Source organism: Muntiacus reevesi, chromosome 5 (genome assembly GCF_963930625.1).
Source record: "Muntiacus reevesi chromosome 5, mMunRee1.1, whole genome shotgun sequence".
Taxonomy (NCBI): domain Eukaryota; kingdom Metazoa; phylum Chordata; class Mammalia; order Artiodactyla; family Cervidae; genus Muntiacus; species Muntiacus reevesi.
Genome location: NC_089253.1, coordinates 9,206,455 through 9,228,057, shown reverse-complemented (window position 1 = coordinate 9,228,057; position 21,603 = coordinate 9,206,455). Strand labels below are relative to the sequence as shown.

Genomic DNA, 21,603 nt, shown 5'->3' with positions numbered 1-21,603 from the left:
TCCTGCTATTACATTCTCTTCCTCAGGTATGAGTTAACATGGAGAAGTCACCCAGTGAGAAGCCCCTGATCTCAGCAGCTAGAGGAAGCAGCACTTGGCAGCCGAGACCCAGCACAGCTGAAAAGAAAAAGTTTGTTCAAGAATGTTTGCAGCAACATTATTCCGAATAGCTCCAAAGGGAAACAGTTCATGTCTCCCTCAACAATGGAATGGATAAAGTGTGCAATAGTCACACAAAGGGATAACATGCAAGAGTGAAAATGAACAATTTGCTACTGCAGAAATCACAGAGGAATCTCACAATGTGTAGTGACAGAGCCACACACCGAAGCATGCATACTGTATGCTTCTAAAAGTTCAAATACAGGTAAAACTAATTGGTGGTATTTGTTGGAATAATGCCGGGAGGGGGAATGAGGTGCATTTCTGTGGTAATGGTGGAGTTCCTTTTCTTGACCTGAATGGGGTTTACATGGGTGTGCTTGCTTTGTGATAATTCATTGTCAGCAGAGGAGAGAGTATGGAAACAGTCCTGCAGGAGGAGATTCATTAAGTGTAGAACAAAGGAGGAGAAGTTGACTGTAATGGAAAAAAGTCGACTACCTCCGCAGTCCTCCTGCCCTCCATTTCCTAGGAGGGGAGTCTAGGAAAAACCAAACACGAGACAAACAAATTCCAGCTCGCACTCAAACCCTCAAACAGACCCAGAGACTCAAAAAGTCCATCGCTCGGGACAAACGCTTATTTCCAGATTTGTCCAGGGTGATTACCAAAGCGACATGTCTCTTAGCTGCTCAGGGTAAGAAGGAAAGGAAAAGAAAAAAAAAAAACACCAAAGTTAAAAAACATTGTTAATTCCCAATTTCTCTCTGCCTGGAGCTCTGATTCAACCGGCCCACCTGGGACCAGACACACCTATGGGGCTGGGCCGCGGCCCTATTCTGACTCCCTAGCAACGGAGCGAGCCTTTGTCGCGTCCTAGCAACACGCTCCTCCCTTCCTCTCGGCGGGCCCGCCCTCCCGCGGTCCCCTTACCCCAGCTCCGCACTCCGGCTGACCCTCTCAGTGGGCCTCCTAGAGGTCCCCAGAGCTTGGATTTGCGCTTTTTAATTCAAGTGCCGAACAGCTCTCTGAGGGCCTATGGTGGGCACCTTTCAGGGAGAGCCAGAGTTGGGGGTGGGGGGTAAGGGACGGCAAGAAAAAAAACGTTTAAGAAAGAAAGAAAAAAAATCAAGATTTGGTAATTCTTAAGGTACATCCAAATTTCCCAGGTTAGGGACCACGTTGGTGTAAACTCCATCTAAAGAAGAAAAGACGCAGCATCCAGCCGACAGGGAACCGGAGATGCTGGACACCATCCTCCCTTCGCTGCAGGACGTCGGCAGGCATCTGCTGCCCACGCTGCCCTCGCTGAGCCAGGAGGGTAAGCGACAGGGGCCGGGGGCTGGGGACGAAGCTTTACCTGACTGGGGCAAAGCTAAGGGCTTCTCCCCATCCCGTCTCTGGAGGGCCTTGAAGGGCCCGTGCTGCCTTGTCAAGCAACTGGTAGTCACAGCCGACTCACGTGGATGTCCAAAGATTCTTTCCACTTCTTTAGCTGCGCTGGGGCTTAGCTGGGTCTTTAGCTGCAAGCTAACTCACTTGCTCGGTGTGGGAGGGACTTCCTTGACCAGGGATGGAACCCAGACCGCCTGCACTTGGGAGCACTGGGTCTTAAGACACTTTTGCTTATTGACTTCTTTAATGAGAGAAAGGGGCCAGCTGAGGGCGTTTTTATTAAATGAGATAATGTACACGCAGGGACTAGCGCGGAGTAAGTCTCAATAAATGCTGGCTACAAACAACCGTAGCACACGCTCCTTGTCAGAATGCCCGCAAAGGCAAGGCTTCTTTTGCTGCCCATGGTATCTCTGGGTTGTGTTAAGAAAGTGAGATCAAGGGACTGCCCTGGTGGTCCAGCGGTTAAGACTCTGGGCTTCTACAGCGAGGGGAGTGGGTGAATGTGTTCCATCCCTGGCTGGGGAAGTGAGATACCGCCTGCTGCCTGTGGCAGCCAAGAAAGTTAAAAAAAACAAAAAAAGATTAAAAAAGAGAAGTGGGTGTTTGGAAGAAGACTTGACATCTTCTGTAGAAAATTTGCTAGACTTGGTTAGAAAGTTTCTTAGAAGAGTAACTCCAAAGTGACACTGAGTTTTTTTTATTTATTTAAATTTGTTATTTTTGGCGGCACTGGGTCTTCATTGCTTTGCCCGGGCTTGCTCTAGCTGTGGCGAGCAGGGGTTACTCTTTGTTGCGGGTCTCGGGCTTCTCATGGCACTTCTTCTCCCGTTGCAGAGCATAGGCTGTAGGCAAACCGACTTCAGTGGTTGCAGCCCGAGGGCTCGGTAGTTGTGACAACCCATGCCAGTCATTTCGCCTGGGAAATCCCAAGGACAGAGGAGCCTGGTGGGGTACAGTCCATGGGGTCACGAAAGAGTTGGGCACGACTGAGCAACTCAGCAACAATAATAGTACTTAGAGGGAACCACCATCATTTTACAGACGTGAATTGGCTGAAACTATTGAAGACTGCCCAGTGAGCAATGCATGGAGGTGGGAAGGATGCAGGTCTTCAGACACACAGCACGGTGTGGCCTTTCCCCTGCTCTGTGCTCTGGGAGTGTGTTTCCTTGTCTAAATCACTCTGTAATAATTTGCTTTGTATATCAGTGTTTTAGCTTTATAAGATGTTTTATAAATTTAGGGGACTTATCTTTTCCTTTCGATATTAGTATCTATTTCAAGTATATATTATTCTGTAATATACACAATGGGCACTTGCTCTTTTTTTTAAAATAATGATTATACATAAGATAAAGTGTTCCTACCTGGAATACATTTGACATTGTGTTTAAAAATATGGTTTTGAATGCACAAGATGTTTAGAATCTGAAGTTAAATGAAGGTTGAATTGAATATGGAAGGTACATCCAGGGATGATTTCTTGTGGTTCTTGGTATTTCAGTGTTTGGTCAGAATTAATAATAACCTCAGCGTTCCTAAAAATATAAAAGTAGCATATTCTTTAGTTTGCTTTTTAGACTGGATTAGAAGTATTTTTCTTTTGAGATTTAGTGATTCTTTTCCTGACACTTTGGAGTATGGAAAAAAAAAAATCAAAGTTAGAAATCACAGTCTGCAAGATTTCCAGGTCTGTTCCATTTGAATTACAGGGGCTTAAAGCTTCCTGAAGGAAATGATGTACATGTTTTCCTTTTCCTTCAGTGAAAAACATCAAATTTCAACTTAGAATAATAAACTCTGCTTTTATAAGACTTTGCCCATTAGAGTTTTAAGAAATTATTGTTTTATTTATTTATTTCTGACTGTGCCAGGTCTGCATTGCTCGTGGGCTCTTCTCTAGTTGCAGTGAGCGGGGGCTGCTTCCTACAGGCCGCACGGGAGCTTCTCACTGTGGTGGCTTCTCTTGTTTCTGAGCACAGGCTCTAGGGTGTGCAGACGCCAGTGAAGGGGAGTGAAGTGAAGTGAAAGTCGCTCAGTCGTGTCCTCCTCTTTGCGACCCCATGGACTATACAGTCCATGGAATTCTCCAGGCCAGAATACTGGAGTAGATAGCCTTTCCCTTGTCCAGGGGATCTTCCCAACCCAGGGATCAAACCCAGGTCTCCCTCATTGCAGGCGGATTCTTTACCAGCTGAGCCACAGGGAAGCCCACAGACTGCAGTAGTTGCAAAATATGGGCTCATAGTTGCAGCTCCCTAGCTCTAGAGCACTGGCTCAGTAGTTGCAGTCCATGGGCTTAGCTGTCCCACGGCATGTGGGATCTTCCCAGATCAGGGATCGAAACCGGGTCTCCTGCATTGGCAAACAGATTCTTATCCTCTGTGCCACTAGGGAGGCCCCCACCCCCACCCCATTCAATTTTATAGGGTAAAATGACACAGTTGAACTTGCATGTATCTTTCAAATGAGGAAAGAGGATCTTCACAATTCTAATTAAGCTCAGTCAGGTCTTTTCAGTAGGGTCTGGTTGCCAGCTATACAATTTCTCCTGGCCCTAATTAAATCATTTCACTTTGGTATAGATTGTTTTCCTGAAATGTGAGCTGCATATCATGAGTCTAGGGGAAAGGCTTAACGGTTTTGACTTTGAAAAGTCTTCATGTAAGTCTGGTTACTGAGATTCTATATCATTAGTGAATTAAATATTTTTAGTTATGATGAAAATTTGAATTCAGGAAACAGTTAAGACTGTTAATTCTTAGCAGCCAGCAGCAGACAGAATTCTTTTGTCTGTAGGGGTGAGGAGGAGTGGGAAATACAGTAGAATGGGACAGAGTAGAAGGAATACTTGAGTATATGTAATTAACTGTATATCCATGATTCAGAGTGAAGGGCAGAATTGGCATCCAGCTCGCTGTAGCATGCAGCCCTAGTTTTCTTGGTGAGTGAGTTTCCATCACCCAACTTGTTCCTCGAGGCTTATGAGAGTCACTTCCATCCGTGCATGCATGCTCTGTTGTGTCTGACTCGGGACTGCAGTCCGCCGGGTTCCTCTGTCTATAGGATTTTTCAGCAAGAATACTGGAGTGGGTTACCATTTCCTCCTCCAGGGGATCTTCCTGACCCAGGGTTTGAAAGGCTGTTGCTGAGCCGTGAAGCACGCTGGGATTCTTGGCCTCTGGAGGAGAGGAGTCCAATCTGGGGCCAGTGACAAGGCTTGACTGCTCAGAGCTTTCGTGTAATAAAGTTTTATTAAGGTATACAAGAGACAGAGAAAGCTTCTGACATAGACATCAGAACGGGCAGAAAGAGTGCCCCCCCTGACCCCGCTAGTCTTTAGCTGGGTGTTATATAGCTACCAGGAGGTTGCTAATTAGAGAAAGGAATGTCTGAAAACTGGCACCAGGCCCCTCACCCACAACATGCATTTTGAGATACTATTGGCTCAAGGTGAGTCATCCCAGTCAATAAAATGATTGACATGAATTTTGAAGAAAGACAGGTTTCCAAGTAAATGTACAGTTTCATTAACAGATCAGGAGAACAATGCATGAGTAAAACATACTGGTTTGTTGAGCCCTTATCAATTCTGAATCTTAAGCAGAACTGACTTGGATTAAGACAGAGTCTAGAGTAAGTACATAGTTCATTAACACAGCTTAAGACAAATATTTCCATAAGAAAAACACATTGGTTAGCTCCAGGTTTGAGAAAAGTGAAGTTCAGGTGGAACTAGGTGTCATCAGGGCAACACAGAATTTTAAGAGAAACCTCCTTTTTGTATAGGGGAGGGGAAAAACTGTGACACTTGTTTGTTTCCTCCTGCTGCTTAAGAGAGAGATAAAAACCGTCTGACACTTGCAGCCTGTTTCCTCTGTTTGGAGACCCTTAGCCTTCCTGCCTGTCACCCTCTCAGGATCAAACTGGTGTCTCCTGTGTCTCCTGCATTGCAGGTGGATTCTTCACCTGCTGAGCCATCAGGGAAGCTCTTAAGAGTCACTGCTACTTCTCATTGCCTATCCTGTTCATTCTCTGGCATATTAATAAAAATATTTATAACCCTGATATACAGGATAAAATTAGTGCAATTTTCCGCTTTAGGTGGTTGTTTAAACCATTAGGGAAAACAATTACAAGAGTAAATCAAGCAGTTTCTAAAATGGGGAAAGAATGAGTTTTTGTGCCCAACTGCATCTATGCTGTGAAGTGGCAAGCTGGTATTTGCCACTGTTCTTGATCCTTTCTTTTGAGAATTAAAACACAGCACTCTCTTGATTTGCAGAGAGAGTTCACTAGTGGAAAATATCTGTAATAAACTCATGACTAAGTTTGGAATGGAAATGTCAACACAGACATGGTTTTCTATATTTTATGACTATTAGTTATATCCAGAGTATTCCTTCATATCATACATTAACACTTTAGTAATTGACAACTACTTATTTTTCTACCATGGCTTTTCTGAATCATAGCTCAGAATAAGAAAATAAGCAGAGAAGGCCTCCCTCTGATCAAAGTAGAGAGTGTGAAGTCTATTTCCCAATTCAAAGTAAAGCCTGTTGGGCCCTTACCCAAAAGTCTGTTTTCAAAAGTTATTATCTTAGACATACTGTTAGTATATTTGTTGAAATCAGGAGCACAGCTGGTCAGAAGCAGTGAATTAAAACTGGGTGGGGAGCCTGCAGAGTACGCGAAGCCGAGAGGAGTGACAGCCGGAGTCCAGTGGTGACTACGGGGAGTGAAAAGCAGTCAAGAATGAAGCAAAAATAGAAGTGCAGAGACAGTAATGTACAGACAATGGTCTTTCATGCCTTAGTGGCCCCTGGCCTCCTTCCTGTATTATGGAATGGTGTGAGAATGAAGGTTCATGTTAATCAAATGGCACGGCGTAGACTCTTAGAAGCTCGTTGAATGGGTCATTAAGAAAAGCCTAGATTAGGGACTTCCCTGGTCGTCCAGTGGCTAAGACTCCATGTTCACACTGCAGGGGGCCCTGGTTCGATCCCTGGTCGGGAACTAGATCCCACATACTGCAACTAAGAGTTCACAAGCCACAACTGAAAAAAGATCCTGCGTGCCACAGCTAAAGGTTCCACACTCTTCGATGAAGATTCAAGATCCCTTGTGCTGCAACTGAGATTCAGCACACCCACATAAATACATACATACATATATATATATATAAAGAAAAGGCTAGCTAACACTAGGTTAACTCAGATGGTTAAGAATCTGCCTGCAATGCAGGAGACCCGGGTTTGATCCCTGGGTAAGGAAGATCCCCTGGAGAAGGGAATGGCTACCCACTCCAGTATTCTTGTCTGGAGAATTCCAGAGACAGAGAGGCCTAGCAGTCTACAGTCCATGGGATCACACAACTAACAACTGTATTTATAGAATAAAGGGCAAGGTGTGACATTTCCCTTTATTCTAGAAAGATTTTCTCCCCCTTCCCTCCTCCTTTTCTTTCTCTTTCGCCTCCTCTTTCACATTTTTGGAATTTAAAGGGAGGAAGCTTTGCTTATTAGGAAAACTAACTGTGGGGAGTGACTTTATTTTCTGTTAATTTTAATTAATTAGAAATTATTTATTAATTAAATAATGCAAATTATTTATTCTGTATTTCATATTCACATTTTTGTCTACCAACACAAAGATACTATCACAGGTGTGCTTTCATAAATTATTCATACATTATATTTTATTCACCTTGGATTTCAGAAGTTTCTACTATTTGGGGAAATGTGTCAGAGTTTGTGGAACGGCAGCTATCCTTACACAAGGTAAGATTTATACTTTAATTTTAATTAAAGACATCAAAGAATGTTTCCTCTTTAGTCTCCAATAATTTTGCTGGGAGCAAGATAGCAGATTTTAGAGCCATCCAGAGTAACCTACAGTCTTGTGATTTTATGATACTCACACTTAGGACTTGCGGTTGGTAGATTTAACAGACATGGATTTCACCCTTCGCTAACACATGTGAAAGTTCTGCTGTTCCAGTGACAGGAATTGTATTGCTGATCAGTCCAGGTGTGTACAGAGGAAGCAGATGAGTTCTGTTCATCTGTGACCTGTTAGTTCTGGTGTGGCTATAGAAGGATATGATGCTTCTTGTCTTGTCTCCTTGCAGGATTTTAATTGAAATGTAAGAAGGCAGTCAGGGACTGAACTCTACTTGCCAAAAATGAGAACCTTTGTCCAGGGCTGGGCTATTTCTTCCCATCAAGTCTTGAGTTTGGATGCCATAGAACTGAACAGAGATGTTGGGAGTTTGGAGGGTGCTGGGATATTGTGAAACGTTTATATCCTACTCAGAGGTCCCGAAATGACAGTTTTTGATCTGAATTCATCCTTGAAATCTATTTTGTTTGATCTGATAATTTGAATTAGTCATCAGAACTTAAAATTGGGAGAGCTTGTACAAATTTTAAATTATTTTTTCTTCAAAAATCAGCCGATTAACAAAATCAGTTTTTGTTCAGTACATGTGACACTTGGCTGAAGCTGACAAGGGTCTCTCCCCTTTAGATGGGGCATGCACTCCTTAGCCATCACATTCTTTGGCTCAGTATCTTCACTTCCTTGCATCCTTTCTTGGCTTCTGTAGCATTTGACTTTGTAACCTTTGGCGTACGATGTTTCCAGGAAGACAGAGACCTAGAGTGAGAGCCAAAATCTTTTGCTTCTGTGCATCAACCAAGATCACCACACTGCAGCGTGTATCTTGGATGCTTTGGGTTGTCTGATTTTAAGTGAGGGACATTAAACCTACCATAAAGAATGAGAGGGACTTCCCTGGTGGTCCAGTGGTTAATTCTCCATGCTCCCAATGCCAGGGGCTTGGGTTCGATCCCTGTTTAGGGTTCTAGACCCCACATGCCGTAACTAAAAGATCCCATATGCTGCAGCGAAGATCAAGACCCTGTGTGCCACAACTAAAGATCTGGTGCAGATAAGTAAATAAATAGATAAACATTTTTTAAAAAAGAGAAAGAAAATGAGAAATCAGAAATTCTCTCCTCCTGATGGCAAGGGACTAAAATTTAAAATGTCACACAATTTCAGTCAGTTCAGTTCAGTCGCTCAGTTGTGTCTGACTCTTTGTGACACCATGGACTGCAGCATGTCAGGCTTCCCTGTCCATCACCACCTCCCAGAGCTTGCTCAAACTCATGCCCATTGAGTTGGTGATGTGGCCAAAGTATTGGAGTTTCAGCTTCAGCATCAGTCTTCTAATGAACACCCAGGACTGATCTCCTTTAGAATGGACTGGTTGAATCTCCTTGCAGTCCGAGGGACTCTCAAGGGTCTTTTCCAACATCACAGTTCAAAAGCATCAATTCTTCAGCACTCAGCTTTTTTTATATTCTAACTCTCATATCCATACATGACTACTGGAAAAACTATAGCTTTAACTAGATGGACCTTTGTTGGCAAAGTAATGTCTCTGCTTTTTAATATGCTGTCTAGGTTGGTCATAGCTTTTCTTCCAAGGAGCAAGTGTCTTTTAATTTCATGGCTGCAGTTACCATCTGCAGTGATGTTGAAGCCCCCAAAATAAAGTCTGTCACTGTAACCCCATCTATTTGCCATGAACTGATGGGACCAGATGCCATGATCTTAAGTTTTCTGAACGCTGAGTTTTAAGCCAACTTTTTCACCCTCCTCTTTCACTTTCATCAAGAGTCTCTTTAGTTCTCTTTTTGCCATGAGGGTGGTATCATCTGTGTATCTGAGGTTATTGATATTTCTCCCAGTAATCTTGATTCCAGCTTGTGCTTCATCCAGTCCAGCATTTTGCATGATGTACTCTGCATATAAGTTAAATAAACAGGGTGACAGTATACAGCCTTGATGTACTCCTTTCCCGATTTGGAGCCAATCAATTATTGTTTCTTGTCTGGTTCTAACTGTTGCTTCTTGACCTGCATATAGATTTCTAAGGAGGCAGGTAAGGTGGTCTGGTATTTCCATCTCTTTTTAGGACAAGAGTAATCTTAGATAAAGATTAAAAGCAGCTATGGCATCCATACATTTTAAATATATATATATTTGTTTATTTGACTATACCACGTCTTAGTAGTGGCATGTGGGATACAGTTCCTCCACCAGGGGTCAAACCCAGGCCCCCTGCACTGGGAGCACAGGGTCTCAGCCACTGGAGCACCAGGGAAGTCCCCATACATTTCTCCTTAGTCCTCACAGCCTCTGAATGATATGGAGATGACGGGTCAGAAAAGCACTGTGGATTGAGATATTACATTTTATATGTCTTCGAAAACTTAGAGTCATGAAATACTAAAGCTGTAATGGGTCGTAAAGAGCATTGAATTTTAAGGCACACGCTTAAATTTCTTCATGTGCTTTGGGATAACAGTGCTAAGGATTATTTTTCTTTACATTTCACTGAATTCTTTGCTGCTTTTTTTTTTTTTGCCCTTTGTCTTTTCAGGGAGTTCAGATTCCGGGACTTGGAACTTTCACTTTCATGAGACAAAAGCTTGAGGTGGGAAACAAGAAATTTTTCCTAATTCAGAGGCCCGTGTTTGTCATGGCAGAGAAGTTAGTACAGATCCACGGACTCAAACAAAACAGAATATATACTCCTGGTAAATAGATTTTATTTTATTTTTTTCATTTATTTTTATTAGTTGGAGGCCAATTACTTCACAACATTTCAGTGGGTTTTGTCATACATTGACATGAATCAACCATAGAGTTACACGTATTTCCCATCCCGATCCCCCCTCCCACCTCCCTCTCCACCCGATTCCTCTGGGTCTTCCCAGCCCACCAGGCCCGAGCACTTGTCTCATGCATCCCACCTGGGCTGGTGATCTGTTTCACTATAGATAATATTCATGCTGTTCTCTCGAAACATCCCACCCTCGCCTTCTCCCACAGAGTCCAACATTCTGGGAAAGTCTTTAAAATAAAATCTATTTACTAGTTTCATGAAAATGAAAGGGCAGTGCTTGGCCATTGTTGCTTTACTGGTTTCTGCTTTGAGAAGCTCTCTCTTCATGTGGTACCTTTGTCAGAGGGAGGGTCTGAAGTAGGGAGTAATATACAATCTTCTTGCAGGTCATTTTCAACCTCAGTAGCTCAAGGCTGGATGTGACATCAAGGCAAATTTATATAAAAGCCACAGCACTGAGTCATACAGATTTTTATTCATATTTCAGATCTAACAAATTAAAAGTGGTTGTAAAGAAGAGAAAGTTAATTAGGGTCACTGGTTGGAAGAATCACAGTTAATATCAATTGGGAAAAGATCAATGGTGTTTCTACTGTATATCATCTAAATCATTGAAATTTAAAAGTTGTTAGAAGGTTAATAATTCTGTAAAGACTTAATACCTTATACACCTCTCACATCCTAAAATCTTCCTTCTTTCCTTTTCTTCCTTATTCCCTCCCTCCCTCCTTCTTTTCCCTCCTTCCTTCTTCCCTTCCATGGATATTAACTGAGGGCCAAGGACATGGCAGGCCTTGTCCCAGGTGCTAGAGACATGAGGGGAGACATGACACCTTCCCCAGGATACTTGCATTCCAGTTTCAGAGTGTGGCTTTGTGCGATACCTGCTCTGGTTACTTGGGGTGGGGCGGGGTTCCCTCCTAATTTTTGGTTGTGTTCCTTTTGACTTTCCTTATCATGCCCTCCTGCATCAAGCTTATATCTGGGTTAAGAGAGTTCGTCTACCCCCAGTACTGACAAGGTGAAAAGGCTGGAGCTTGCCTTTATGTTAACATCTCTGAAAGTTAATTTGCAGAGTAACTTTTTACTGAAAAATGATATATTGGAAAAACAAATACCAACAAGCTATACTTAGAATTTTATGCCTGTATTCTATATGGTAAATTTGATGAATTTTTCAACCATTGAAAAATTTATTTATTTATTTTTGACTACACTGGGTCTTCATTACTTTGTGTGGGCTTTCTTTCAACAAAAGAAAATGAAAAGCTTGTCTGGAGCACTGTTTAGAAAGCTAATTGTTCTTGTTCTGAGCAAAAACATTCTACTTTTAGGGAAAATTTAATTGAGCATTATATATTAATAGAGTACAACTAAAGGGTTCACAGGTACAGTTCTAAGTATTAAGTGAGAATCAAGTGATTATTTGTGAGTTTGTATGATATGTCTTTGTTATAATCTCTAATTATTTCCTCTGACCCCAACTGTCTTTTCTCGTCTAGGTGATATCCCAATAGTTCCACTTAATTTTGTCATGATATCCTTGGAGGGTCCATTTAGCAGAGATATAGTGGAAGGATGTGTGAAGGAGACGCTGCTTTTTTTATCACGATCCATTTCCATCAAACAAAATGTGGAATTTACATTCAAAGGAATCGGGGTCCTCGTGATCAAAGACAGTAAAGTCAAGATGAGATTCTATAAGGACTTCCTTTGTACAATGGATGGAAGCGGGGCTTTGGCGAAAGCCCTAGCAAATGTAAATTAATGTTTTCCTTCTCCTAACCCCTTTCTGAATCTGTAAATGTGTGATCTTTAAGACTGACTAGGGCTTCCCTGGTGGCTCAGTGGTAAAGAATCTGCCCACCAATGCTGGAGAGGCAGGTTCAATCCCTGGGTCGGGAAGATCCCCTGCAGGAGGAGATGGCAACCCACTCCAGTATTCTTACCTGGAAAATCCCATGGACAGAGGGACCTGGTGGGCTACAGTCCAGGGGGTCGTAAAGTCAGACAGGACTTAGCGACTGAAGCAACAACAGTAACGAGGTTGACATATTTTAAATGGCAGTTACCCCAAGTCAAAGAAGGGCTTGTTTATGGATGATTAACTCTTTGACAAAAATGTTAGAAGGGTTAAGGAACTAAGTTTTGTGTCAGTGCCAATCGAAAAATTATAAACAGTAGTGGAAACTCGTAATTATGATCCTTTTATTAGATAGTACCTTATAGTTTAAAAAGTTTTTTTCTACATATATTATTTCACTTGAGTCCCAAAATATTATAAAACCAGAATTATTATCCTGATTTTACCAGTGAGAAAAATGGGGTTCAGAGAGGATGTGTGGGAACCTGAAGTCTGGGAGTTCAGCAGTGGAACTGAAATTTAAGCCAAGACTTCCTAATTACTCTTTTTGCGCTGATTACACTATTTTGTTTTAATGAAAGTCTACAGAAAAATCTAATTCAAGTCATAGAAATGTATACTCGGCTTTTAATTTGCATCGTTTAGAAGAAATTTCATAGTTGGCTCCTCACTGTTAACTGTTATAGCTGGTGTGACCTTCGTGCTCAGTTGGACACTGCAGACTTTCAGGAGGCAGTGAAGCAATCATTCAGCAGGGCTAGCTGAAACTTGTTTTTAAACCTTTTATTTTGTATTGGGGTATAGCTGATTGACAATGTTGTGATAGTTTCAGGCGAACAGTGAAGGGACTCAGCCATACATACACATGTATCCATTCTCCTCCAAACTCCCCTCCCATCCAGGCTGCCTCATAGCATTGAGCAGAGTTCTAGGTGCTGTATATACAAGTAGGTCCTTGTTGAGAACTAACTGAATCTGAATGTACTAACTTGGTATGGATGAATTGGATTATCATGAATGTGATATCATCTTGTGACCCATAAGAACAGAAGCCTGACTTTCTTTTTTAAATGAAAAAGCTATGAAAGGAAATGTTGTAAATTTGGTTTAATTCTCCCTTCTAATTTCTCCCTTTGCGGTGCTCTGGGTTGGGGGTTTAGGAGATGGAGTCATGCATACTTAGGCCCTTGGTGTTTTGTCCACATCCTGGCTTCATACAGGATGGCTCAGAGGGACACCAACTCTGTGTGTGCAGAGTGGAGACGCACACACATGAGTATCACCCTCTCGTTTTCATTAAAACACAGGCAGGATTTGCAAAATTAGAAACAAGGCCAAAGTACTGTTCCCTCTCTCACCCTCAGGGATTCTGCAGAACTTTGCAAGCTTCGATACATGTTTAAAAGACAGGATAATGCTTTAATTGGCCCGCTGTACTCTAAGATGTACCTTTTAAGGAGAGTTTTCCAAAAGAACTGCTCTTGATGGATATCCTATAAAAAAAGCTCTATAGACCAAAGCACATAGGCATGTTAAAGGACCTGAGAAGTCTGGCTGGAAAGAAGTGGCTTTAACTGCCTGAAAGTATTTAATCATGGAACTTTAGGTCGAGTCATTATTCATTAATGCCTGTAAAACACATTTCGGGAAACTGCTGTAGAGTTGTGAGAGTGACTGATTTTCCCCTAAATGTTCCATAATGTAAACCTGAGTGCTGTCTTGTAGAAGAGTTCTCTTAGGAGGTTGTGTGATAGTTTCAGTGATGCTGCTTTAGCTCAAAATATTTTTAAAATTTCGATCTTTAGAATCTCCTTCAAAGCCTTTTGTCAACCAGATCATTAATCCAAAAAGAATAATTTTACGTGTTATTCTATACTAGTATAATTTAATAATGTGATTATTATACATAGTATACAATTATTAAATATTTTATAAATTATATTACAAATACAATTTATTGGTTATAATAAATATATATTATATATAATAATTGTAATAGTCACTATTTGTGGAGTGCTTTTATGTACTCACCACTTATATATAATACCTCCTAAAAGTCCTGTGAATTTGATCCCACATATCTAGGGTCTAAAGCTTTACAGCTGTTGTTGTTTAGTTCCTCAGTCACGTCTGACTCTTTGCGACCCCATGGACTGCAGCACGCCAGGCTTCCCTGTCCTTCACTGTCTTCCGGAGCTTGCTCAAACTCATGTCCCTTGAGTCAGTGATGCCATCCAACCATCTCATCCTCTGTCACTCCTTTCTCCTTTTGCCCTCAGTCTTTCCCAGCATCAGAGCTTTTCCAGTGAGTCAGCTCTTTGCATCAACTGGGCAAAGTATTGGAGGTTCAGCATCAGTCCTTCCAAAGAATATTCAGGGTTGGTTTCCTTTAGGATTGACTGGTTTGATCTTCCTGCTGTTAGCAGTTTGGGGATTTAAACACGAGGATGGCTGACTCCGAAGTCCTTCTCTCAACTACCCAGTTTTAGAGTTATTTGGGTCAAGAGTGGAACTAGCCAGCTTGCTCATATTCCTGAGAGTTTCAAGAAGTTGGCTGTCCTCTTAAAGATGAGGATGCCGTCAACCCTGAGGGCAGTTTCCAAGGAGGAAATGGTTTGAGAAGAAAGGCAGCATCAGTGAAATTGGGATGGGACCAAGCAAGGTGACTTCTTCGATAAATGAGATCATTCCTCATTGGATGTTAAGCCCTAGACTTTAAGCCCTAAGCAGAAATAACAGTGGAGGGTATCATGGTCGCCTGAGGCCTTCGAGCGGCCTGTGGCTCTGATTGCCTGTGTCCTGGACCACAGCCCAGTATCACCTGTCTTTCTCTCTGTCCCCAGAGGCCTGACACGGTGGATTCGGTGTTGTCCAGCAGAGAGAACGTGGGGAAGCAACCCAATGGCGTGCTTGCATTTCCAAGGTCAGTGCTCTCCTCCATAGGTTCCTCCATGCATGGCCATCCTTGCCAACCTGTTGATGGAATTGGACAGTGTTTCACACCTGAGTTTTCTAGCTCATGCTCCATCTAGTGCAGCTCTCTCTTGCTCTCTCTCTCTCTTGCTCGCTATCTCTCTCAGTGTTCCAGCAAATGAGTTTATTGCGTGCACTTTCTGCAGTTAAGTTAAAAAACAGCAGACACTTAGAATACTCTTTTTTTAAAAAAAACTACTCTTGGTTACCTGGGAATTCTCTTACTGCCTCCCACCAACCTTAGTCCTTGCATGTATCAGTAAAATCTTTCTCATCCACTAGACTTTCTTCTACCTTTCAACCCTTCCTCTGACCTAGTCCCTTCCTCATCATGCACTCTAGACTAACAGCTGCCTAAGATTTGATTTTTACCATGAAGGGGCTAGAAAGACAAGGTATAGCTTCACCCCAACCGCATAGTGAGCATCTCCAATGGCTGCAGATCTGCTGATTATAATAATGATAATGATAACAATGATAATAATACAATAATAATGGCAATCATCTATGGAACACTTAGGAGAAGGCAATGGCATCCCACTCCAGTACTCTTGCCTGGAAAATCCCATGGATGGAGGAACCTGGTAGGCTGTAGTCCATGGAGTCGCTAAGAGTCAGGCACGACTGAGCGACTTCACTTTCACTTTTCTTTTTTTTTTTTTTTTTTTTTTTTTTTTTAATATTATTTTATTAGTTGGAGGCCAATCACTTTACAACATTTCAGTGGGTTTTGTCATACATTGACATGAATCAGCCATATAGTTACATGTATTCCCCATCCCGATCACTTTCACTTTTCACTTTCATGCTTTGGAGAAGGAAAGGGCAACCCACTCCATTATTCTTGCCTGGAGAATCCCAGGAACAGAGCAGCCTGGTGGGCTGCCGTTTATGGGGTCGCACAGAGTCGGACATGGTTGAAGTGACTTAGCAGCAGCAGCAGCAGCATGGAGCACTTAGGAGATCCAACCAGTCCATCCTAAAGGAGATCAGTCCTGGGTGTTCACTGGAAGGACTGATGCTGAAGCTGAAACTCCAGTACTTTGGCCACCTCACGAAAAGAGTTGACTCATTGGAAAAGACTCTGATGCTGGGAGAGATTGAAGGCAGGAGGAGAAGGGGACGACAGAGGATGACATAGCTGGATGGCATCACTGACTCGATGGACATGAGTTTGAGTAAACTCCGGGAGTTGGTGATGGACAGGGAGGCCTGGCATGCTGCGATTCACGGGGTCACAAAGAATCGGACACGACTGAGCGACAGAACTGAACTGAACTGATGGAGCACTACTAGTTGCCAGATATTGTTAAGCACTTTCTTAATAGTCTTGCATTTAATCTTTACTACAACCACTTGAGATATGTATTATAATTTTATAAAGGAGCAAAATTAATTCTAATTCTACTTTTAATTAAAAATTTTATTGAAGTATAGTTCATTTGCAATGTTGTGTTAAGTTTTAGGCGTTCAGCATGTAGTTTTAATTCTTTTTTTTTTTTTAACAAGTGAAGGATCACTTCAGTTAGTTCAGTTGCTCAGTCTTGTCCAACTCTTTGCGACCCCATGGACTGCAGCACGCCAGGCCTCCCTGTCCCTCACCAACTCCCAGAGTTCACTCAAACTCATGTCTGTTGAGTTGGTGATGCCATCCAACCATCTCATCCTCTGTCATCCCCTTCTCCTCCTGCCTTCAATCTCTCCCAGCATCAGGGTCTTTTCCAATGAGTCAACTCTTCATGTGAGGTGGCCAAAGTATTGGAGTTTCAGCTTTAGCATCAGTCCTTCCAATCAATATTCAGGACTCATTTCCTTTAGGATGAACTGGTTGGATCTCTTTGCTGTCCAAGGGACTCTCAAGAGTCTTCTCCAACACCGTAGTTCAAAAGCATCAATTCTTCATCTCTCAGCTTTCTTTATAGTCCATCAATACATGACTACTGGAAAAACCATAGCTTTGACTAGGTGGACATTTGTTGGCAAAGTAATGTCTCTGCTTTCTAGTATGCTGTCTAGGTTGGTCATAACTTTTCTTCCAAGGAGCAAGCATCTTTTAATTTCATAGCTGCAGTCACATCTGCAGTTTCAGGATGCAGTATTAAAAGCACTGCAGTAAGAGTCAAGAGACTTGGGTTTTATTTCCAGTTTGGTTTTATTTCCATTATGAGCTCTTAATCATATATTTAATCTTAATTGCTGTGCCACTAATTACTATGCATTTTGGGTAAAGGAAGTTTGGGAAATAGTAACCAGTGTCTCAGAGTATTTTCTCATTTTTGGGGGGGATGTCTGTGACATCCTCTTCCATTTGTTGGTTTAGAACCAGTCCTTCCTGGAAAAGCTATATGATACAGACCTCAGCATAATCAGCGTGAGTGGGAGAATAAGCCTTAAAGACTAATTAGTCCAGCCTCTTCATCTTCCAGATGAAATGATTACACAGCAGGGGGGCCAAGTTGGAAATAAAACCGTGGCCCCAGACTGTCTCAGTACTGTTTCCACTGCAGCATGTTGCCTTACCCATTAAAAATAAATCCATGGATTCAAAATAATTTTATTTTGATTGTATTTTGGGAGGCAAATTTGGCTGTCCGCTTGGACATAGTTTGGCTTAAGCACTCCAGGAGGGAAATAATTGCAGTTAGTTGAGGGACAGATGGACGGTTCTGTCCATTGGAGAGCCTGGCAATGGACCGGAGGACTTGAATCCTCAATATAACTGTAGGCGTTTCCTTTATGTGAAGCTTGGCCTTTGAATTCACTGCAAGCACCATGCCGGCCCCACCCTTCCTTTGCACCGCTAACCCAGCACCTCATTCCTGGGACCGGAGAAAAGTTGCACTTACTCACATCAACTGAACAAACCCCTTCCCCCTCGCCTTTGTAAGCCCCCCACTTTTGCCTGGGGAGAGGATGGAGCAGTGAGGAGGAGAAAGAGGGAGGAGAGGCGTGCTCACTTCTGGGCATACCCTGCCTACCAGGCCCTGAATCCATGCCTCCAAGTTATCCAGTGGCCACCATCCACTGTTTCAGGACTGTGGCATCTGCTTACAGAGCTAGAAGAGACAAATTCAAGCTGAAGTAAAACCCAGAAACTTTAATCCAGGCCTTCAGAGCAGTTTAAATAAGAGCTTCTTTGGAGTCCTCAGTATAGTGGGGGAGTGTCTTGGTTGGCTCCCAGGCTTAACCCCAAAAAGAATGAGTCCTTGATTCATACTCAGAGAATAAAAGCACTTCCCCCCTCTTGAGACACGTAAGCTTATTTCATTCAGAATCCATCAGCTCACTTGTCTGCTTCTCAGAATTAAGAGATTTACACATTCGCCTATGGCACATTTTGGCTCATTCCCAGGATTGAGCTCAAGGAGATGGAGAACAAACCACCTATGGAGACCATTGCAGAAGAAGATGGACAGAATGGACAGAGGAAGGACAAATTAAAAGACCAGTCAGACAAAGAAGAAGGTGTCCCAGGTAGGTCATTGATTTCTGGGTATAATCTGTGACTCTTTACTACTTGTGAGCCACGCCTTGTTGCTTAGCAACTCTGATGGCCAAAATAAAGTTCATTTCGTGAATAATCACTGTATTCTTCTAACAAACATCTCCTATTCCTGGAATCCTGTATCTCACCCTAACCACTTTATGACAATCAGACTTAAAGTCTGTGATCTCTTTGCTGACTCCCCACTACTCAAAACTCAGCTGCCTGCAAGATCCAGGCAGGTAACATAAATACATGAACTGGGCTGGATGTCACATGGTAGGGAGACATGTTAGCATCAATATTTTTTATGAAAAATGAAGAGTGGTAGTTTTACATCTTCAACACCTGGATTTATAGAAGAGAGCAGATTCTCATATCTGTCTCATCATATAATCTGTTGTAATATATTGTTTTGGTTGAGGCATGTGAGGAAAATCCTAGGACTTCAAAGACTTTTTGAAAGACTCCTAGGGATTCCCAGGGGTTGCCAGACTATATACTTGGAGACTTTTCCTCTAGCAGATTATTGATTTGTGGAAATGTAAGCCAAGTGGTAGCAAATTGCCTAATTTTTCAAGGGAAGCAGAGATCCTGTCTTGTGAAATCTATGAGTTGTGTTTATTTAATTTATTTTAATTGGAGGATAATTGTTTTACAATATTGTGATGGTTTTGCCATATATCATCGTGAATAGGCCACAGGTATACATGTGTCCTCCCATCCTGAACCCCGCCTCCCACCTCCCTCCCCACCCCACCCCTCTGGGTTGTCACCGAAACACTGGCTTTGAGTGCCCTGCTTCATGCATCGAACTTGCACTGGTCATCTCTTTCACATGTGGTAATGTATATGTTTCAGTGCTACTCTCTCAAATCATCCCACCCTCGCCTTCTCCCACTGAGTCCAGTGTTCACTACTAATTGACATTAAAAAAAAAAGACTAACTAGGCCAAACAGAACATTTATCAATGGCTAAATGTTGGCTTGTGAATGCTGGTTGTGTGACATGCGGCCTACAGGATTGCGCATCAGCTTTTAGCCTGATACACGCTTTCAATTCTTTAGCTTCACTTGTCAGTTTCCTATGGAGTCTTTCTAGAGTTAAATTGTCTGTTCATATTCTCCTCACATGCCTTGCTCTTCCTTGGCTTCAAGCTTTTGTTCACTCTTCTCCTGCCTGGAATTCCCTTCCTTTTCTTACAGTCTATCCCAATCCTACTCTCCTCTTATCAGCCTTTTTCTTTTTCTTTTTGAATTAGTTTTCCCTGGAGTACAGTTCCCTTACAGTGTGGTGTTAGTTCCTGCCCAAGAGCACAGTGCCTGAGCTGTATCTGTGCATATGTCCCCTCTTGCTTGGACCTCTTTCCCTTCAGGTCTCTGCGGTGATTGCATCACGTAGAGTTCCCAGTTCTATTCAGTCTGTCCTCATTCGGGATCTATTTTATACATGGCATCAGTAGTATGTAGTACATAGTATAGTATCATGGTGTAGGAGTATTGGGGTATGTCAGCCCCAGTCTTCCGCCGCCTTCCACCCCTCACCCTTTCCCCCTTGGTGTCTGGATGTTTGTTCTCTATGTCCGTGTCTCTGTTTCTCTTAGTAGCCCTTTCACATCTCACTTCCTCCATGGAAACTTCTCTCGTCAGTGGGTTCTGAGCTGGTTCCCTTCATCTCCTCTGTCAGACTGTTAAAGATGGCACCATTTATCCAAGATTCAGATATTCTGCATCCTTGTCCTGAGTTGCTACTTACATATAATGTGTGTAAAACACTTCGTATTTTTGGCAGGTGGAAAGACCCCCACAAATGTGAGCTCTCGTGTTTTCTGTTTGTATCTTATTTTTCCTCTCCAACTATATTTATTGAAAGACCTTCAAGGGCAGAGGCTTGCCTCTTGTATTTTTTAAACTGCCCAACCAGAGCCTTTACATGCAATAAGTATACAGCAAAACAGATATTTTAACCACACTAGGGCAAGGGACAATCATTTAAAATGAGAAAGTGTATTTTATGTGAAAAATTTCCCAAGTAAAATTATGAGTTTTTAAAATCTGTGTTACGTACAAACCACTGATTTAGAGTTGAAAGGAAACTCGCTTTCATTCATTCTACAGAGGTTTTATCACCCAAGACAGCTCAAGATAGACCAGCTGTCTCTCCTGCCAAAGGGACAAATGTCAGTTTGCCAAATAAACTGGAGCAGAATGGGACTGGTGGGAAGAATACGAACTTTGAAAGGTAATGCACTCGGTATTTTTTTCTGTTGCATTTTACTGAATATATTTTCATACCCTATCTTGATGTAGGGAATTTTAAATAAGCATTCACTTTTTCATTCATTCCCTCATCCACTATTCCTGATGCTACATTCTAGCATCTAGCATACACCTGCGTGCCAGGTGTATGAAGGTGATGAAGTGATGAAGGTGGTAACGATGACCAGCACTCACAACCTGTGGGGAAACCAGAATAATAACTTATGATTCAGTAGGATAAATGCTACCACAGAGGTGGAAACAAAACAGCACAGAGGAGAAAACATCTAACTTCCCTCATGAATTTGGGAAAACCTCTCTTGTTTTCTGTGTGTGGATATTATAATATGACACAGTTCATGTTTAGATCAAATTGGAAAGCATTTTTGCCAAACTTGGCTTTGTTGTTGTTTAGTCACTAAGTCTGTGCGACTCTTTGCAACCCCGTGGGCTGCAGCACACCAGGCTTCCCTGTCCTTCACCAACTCCCAGAGCTTGCTCAAACTCATGTCCACTGAGTCAGTGATGCCATCCAACCATCTCATCCTTTGTCGTTCCCTCCTCCTCCTCCCTTCAATTTTTCCCAGCATCAGGGTCTTTTCTAATGAGTCAATTCTTCCTTCGAATCAGATGGCAAACTATTGGAGCTTCAGCTTCAGCATTAGTCCTTCCAGTGAAGATTCAGGGTTGATTTCCTTTGGGATTCTAATTACTAATTATTAATGATTCCTAGTAAAGTTTTCCTATAGAAGTTGACCAAACAACCAATATTTTTTTCTTGTTTGTTTTTGTTTTGTGTGCTGATTACTAAAGTAATATGCA

General features: G+C 42.3%; 1 protein-coding gene across 1 annotated transcript in view; it reads left to right on the top strand.

Moving 5' to 3' along the window:
- Positions 1-320: 320 nt before the first annotated feature.
- CCDC81 (coiled-coil domain containing 81) overlaps positions 321-21,603 on the top strand; it is a 37,567-nt gene continuing 16,284 nt past the window's right edge. Inside the window, exons 1-8 of the mRNA XM_065936388.1 lie at positions 321-367; positions 1,272-1,423; positions 7,222-7,283; positions 9,956-10,112; positions 11,704-11,960; positions 14,909-14,988; positions 18,391-18,512; positions 20,641-20,764. Coding sequence (XP_065792460.1) covers positions 1,345-1,423; positions 7,222-7,283; positions 9,956-10,112; positions 11,704-11,960; positions 14,909-14,988; positions 18,391-18,512; positions 20,641-20,764 — 881 coding nt within the window. The 5' untranslated portion in view covers positions 321-367; positions 1,272-1,344. The remainder of the gene's footprint in view (positions 368-1,271; positions 1,424-7,221; positions 7,284-9,955; positions 10,113-11,703; positions 11,961-14,908; positions 14,989-18,390; positions 18,513-20,640; positions 20,765-21,603) is intronic.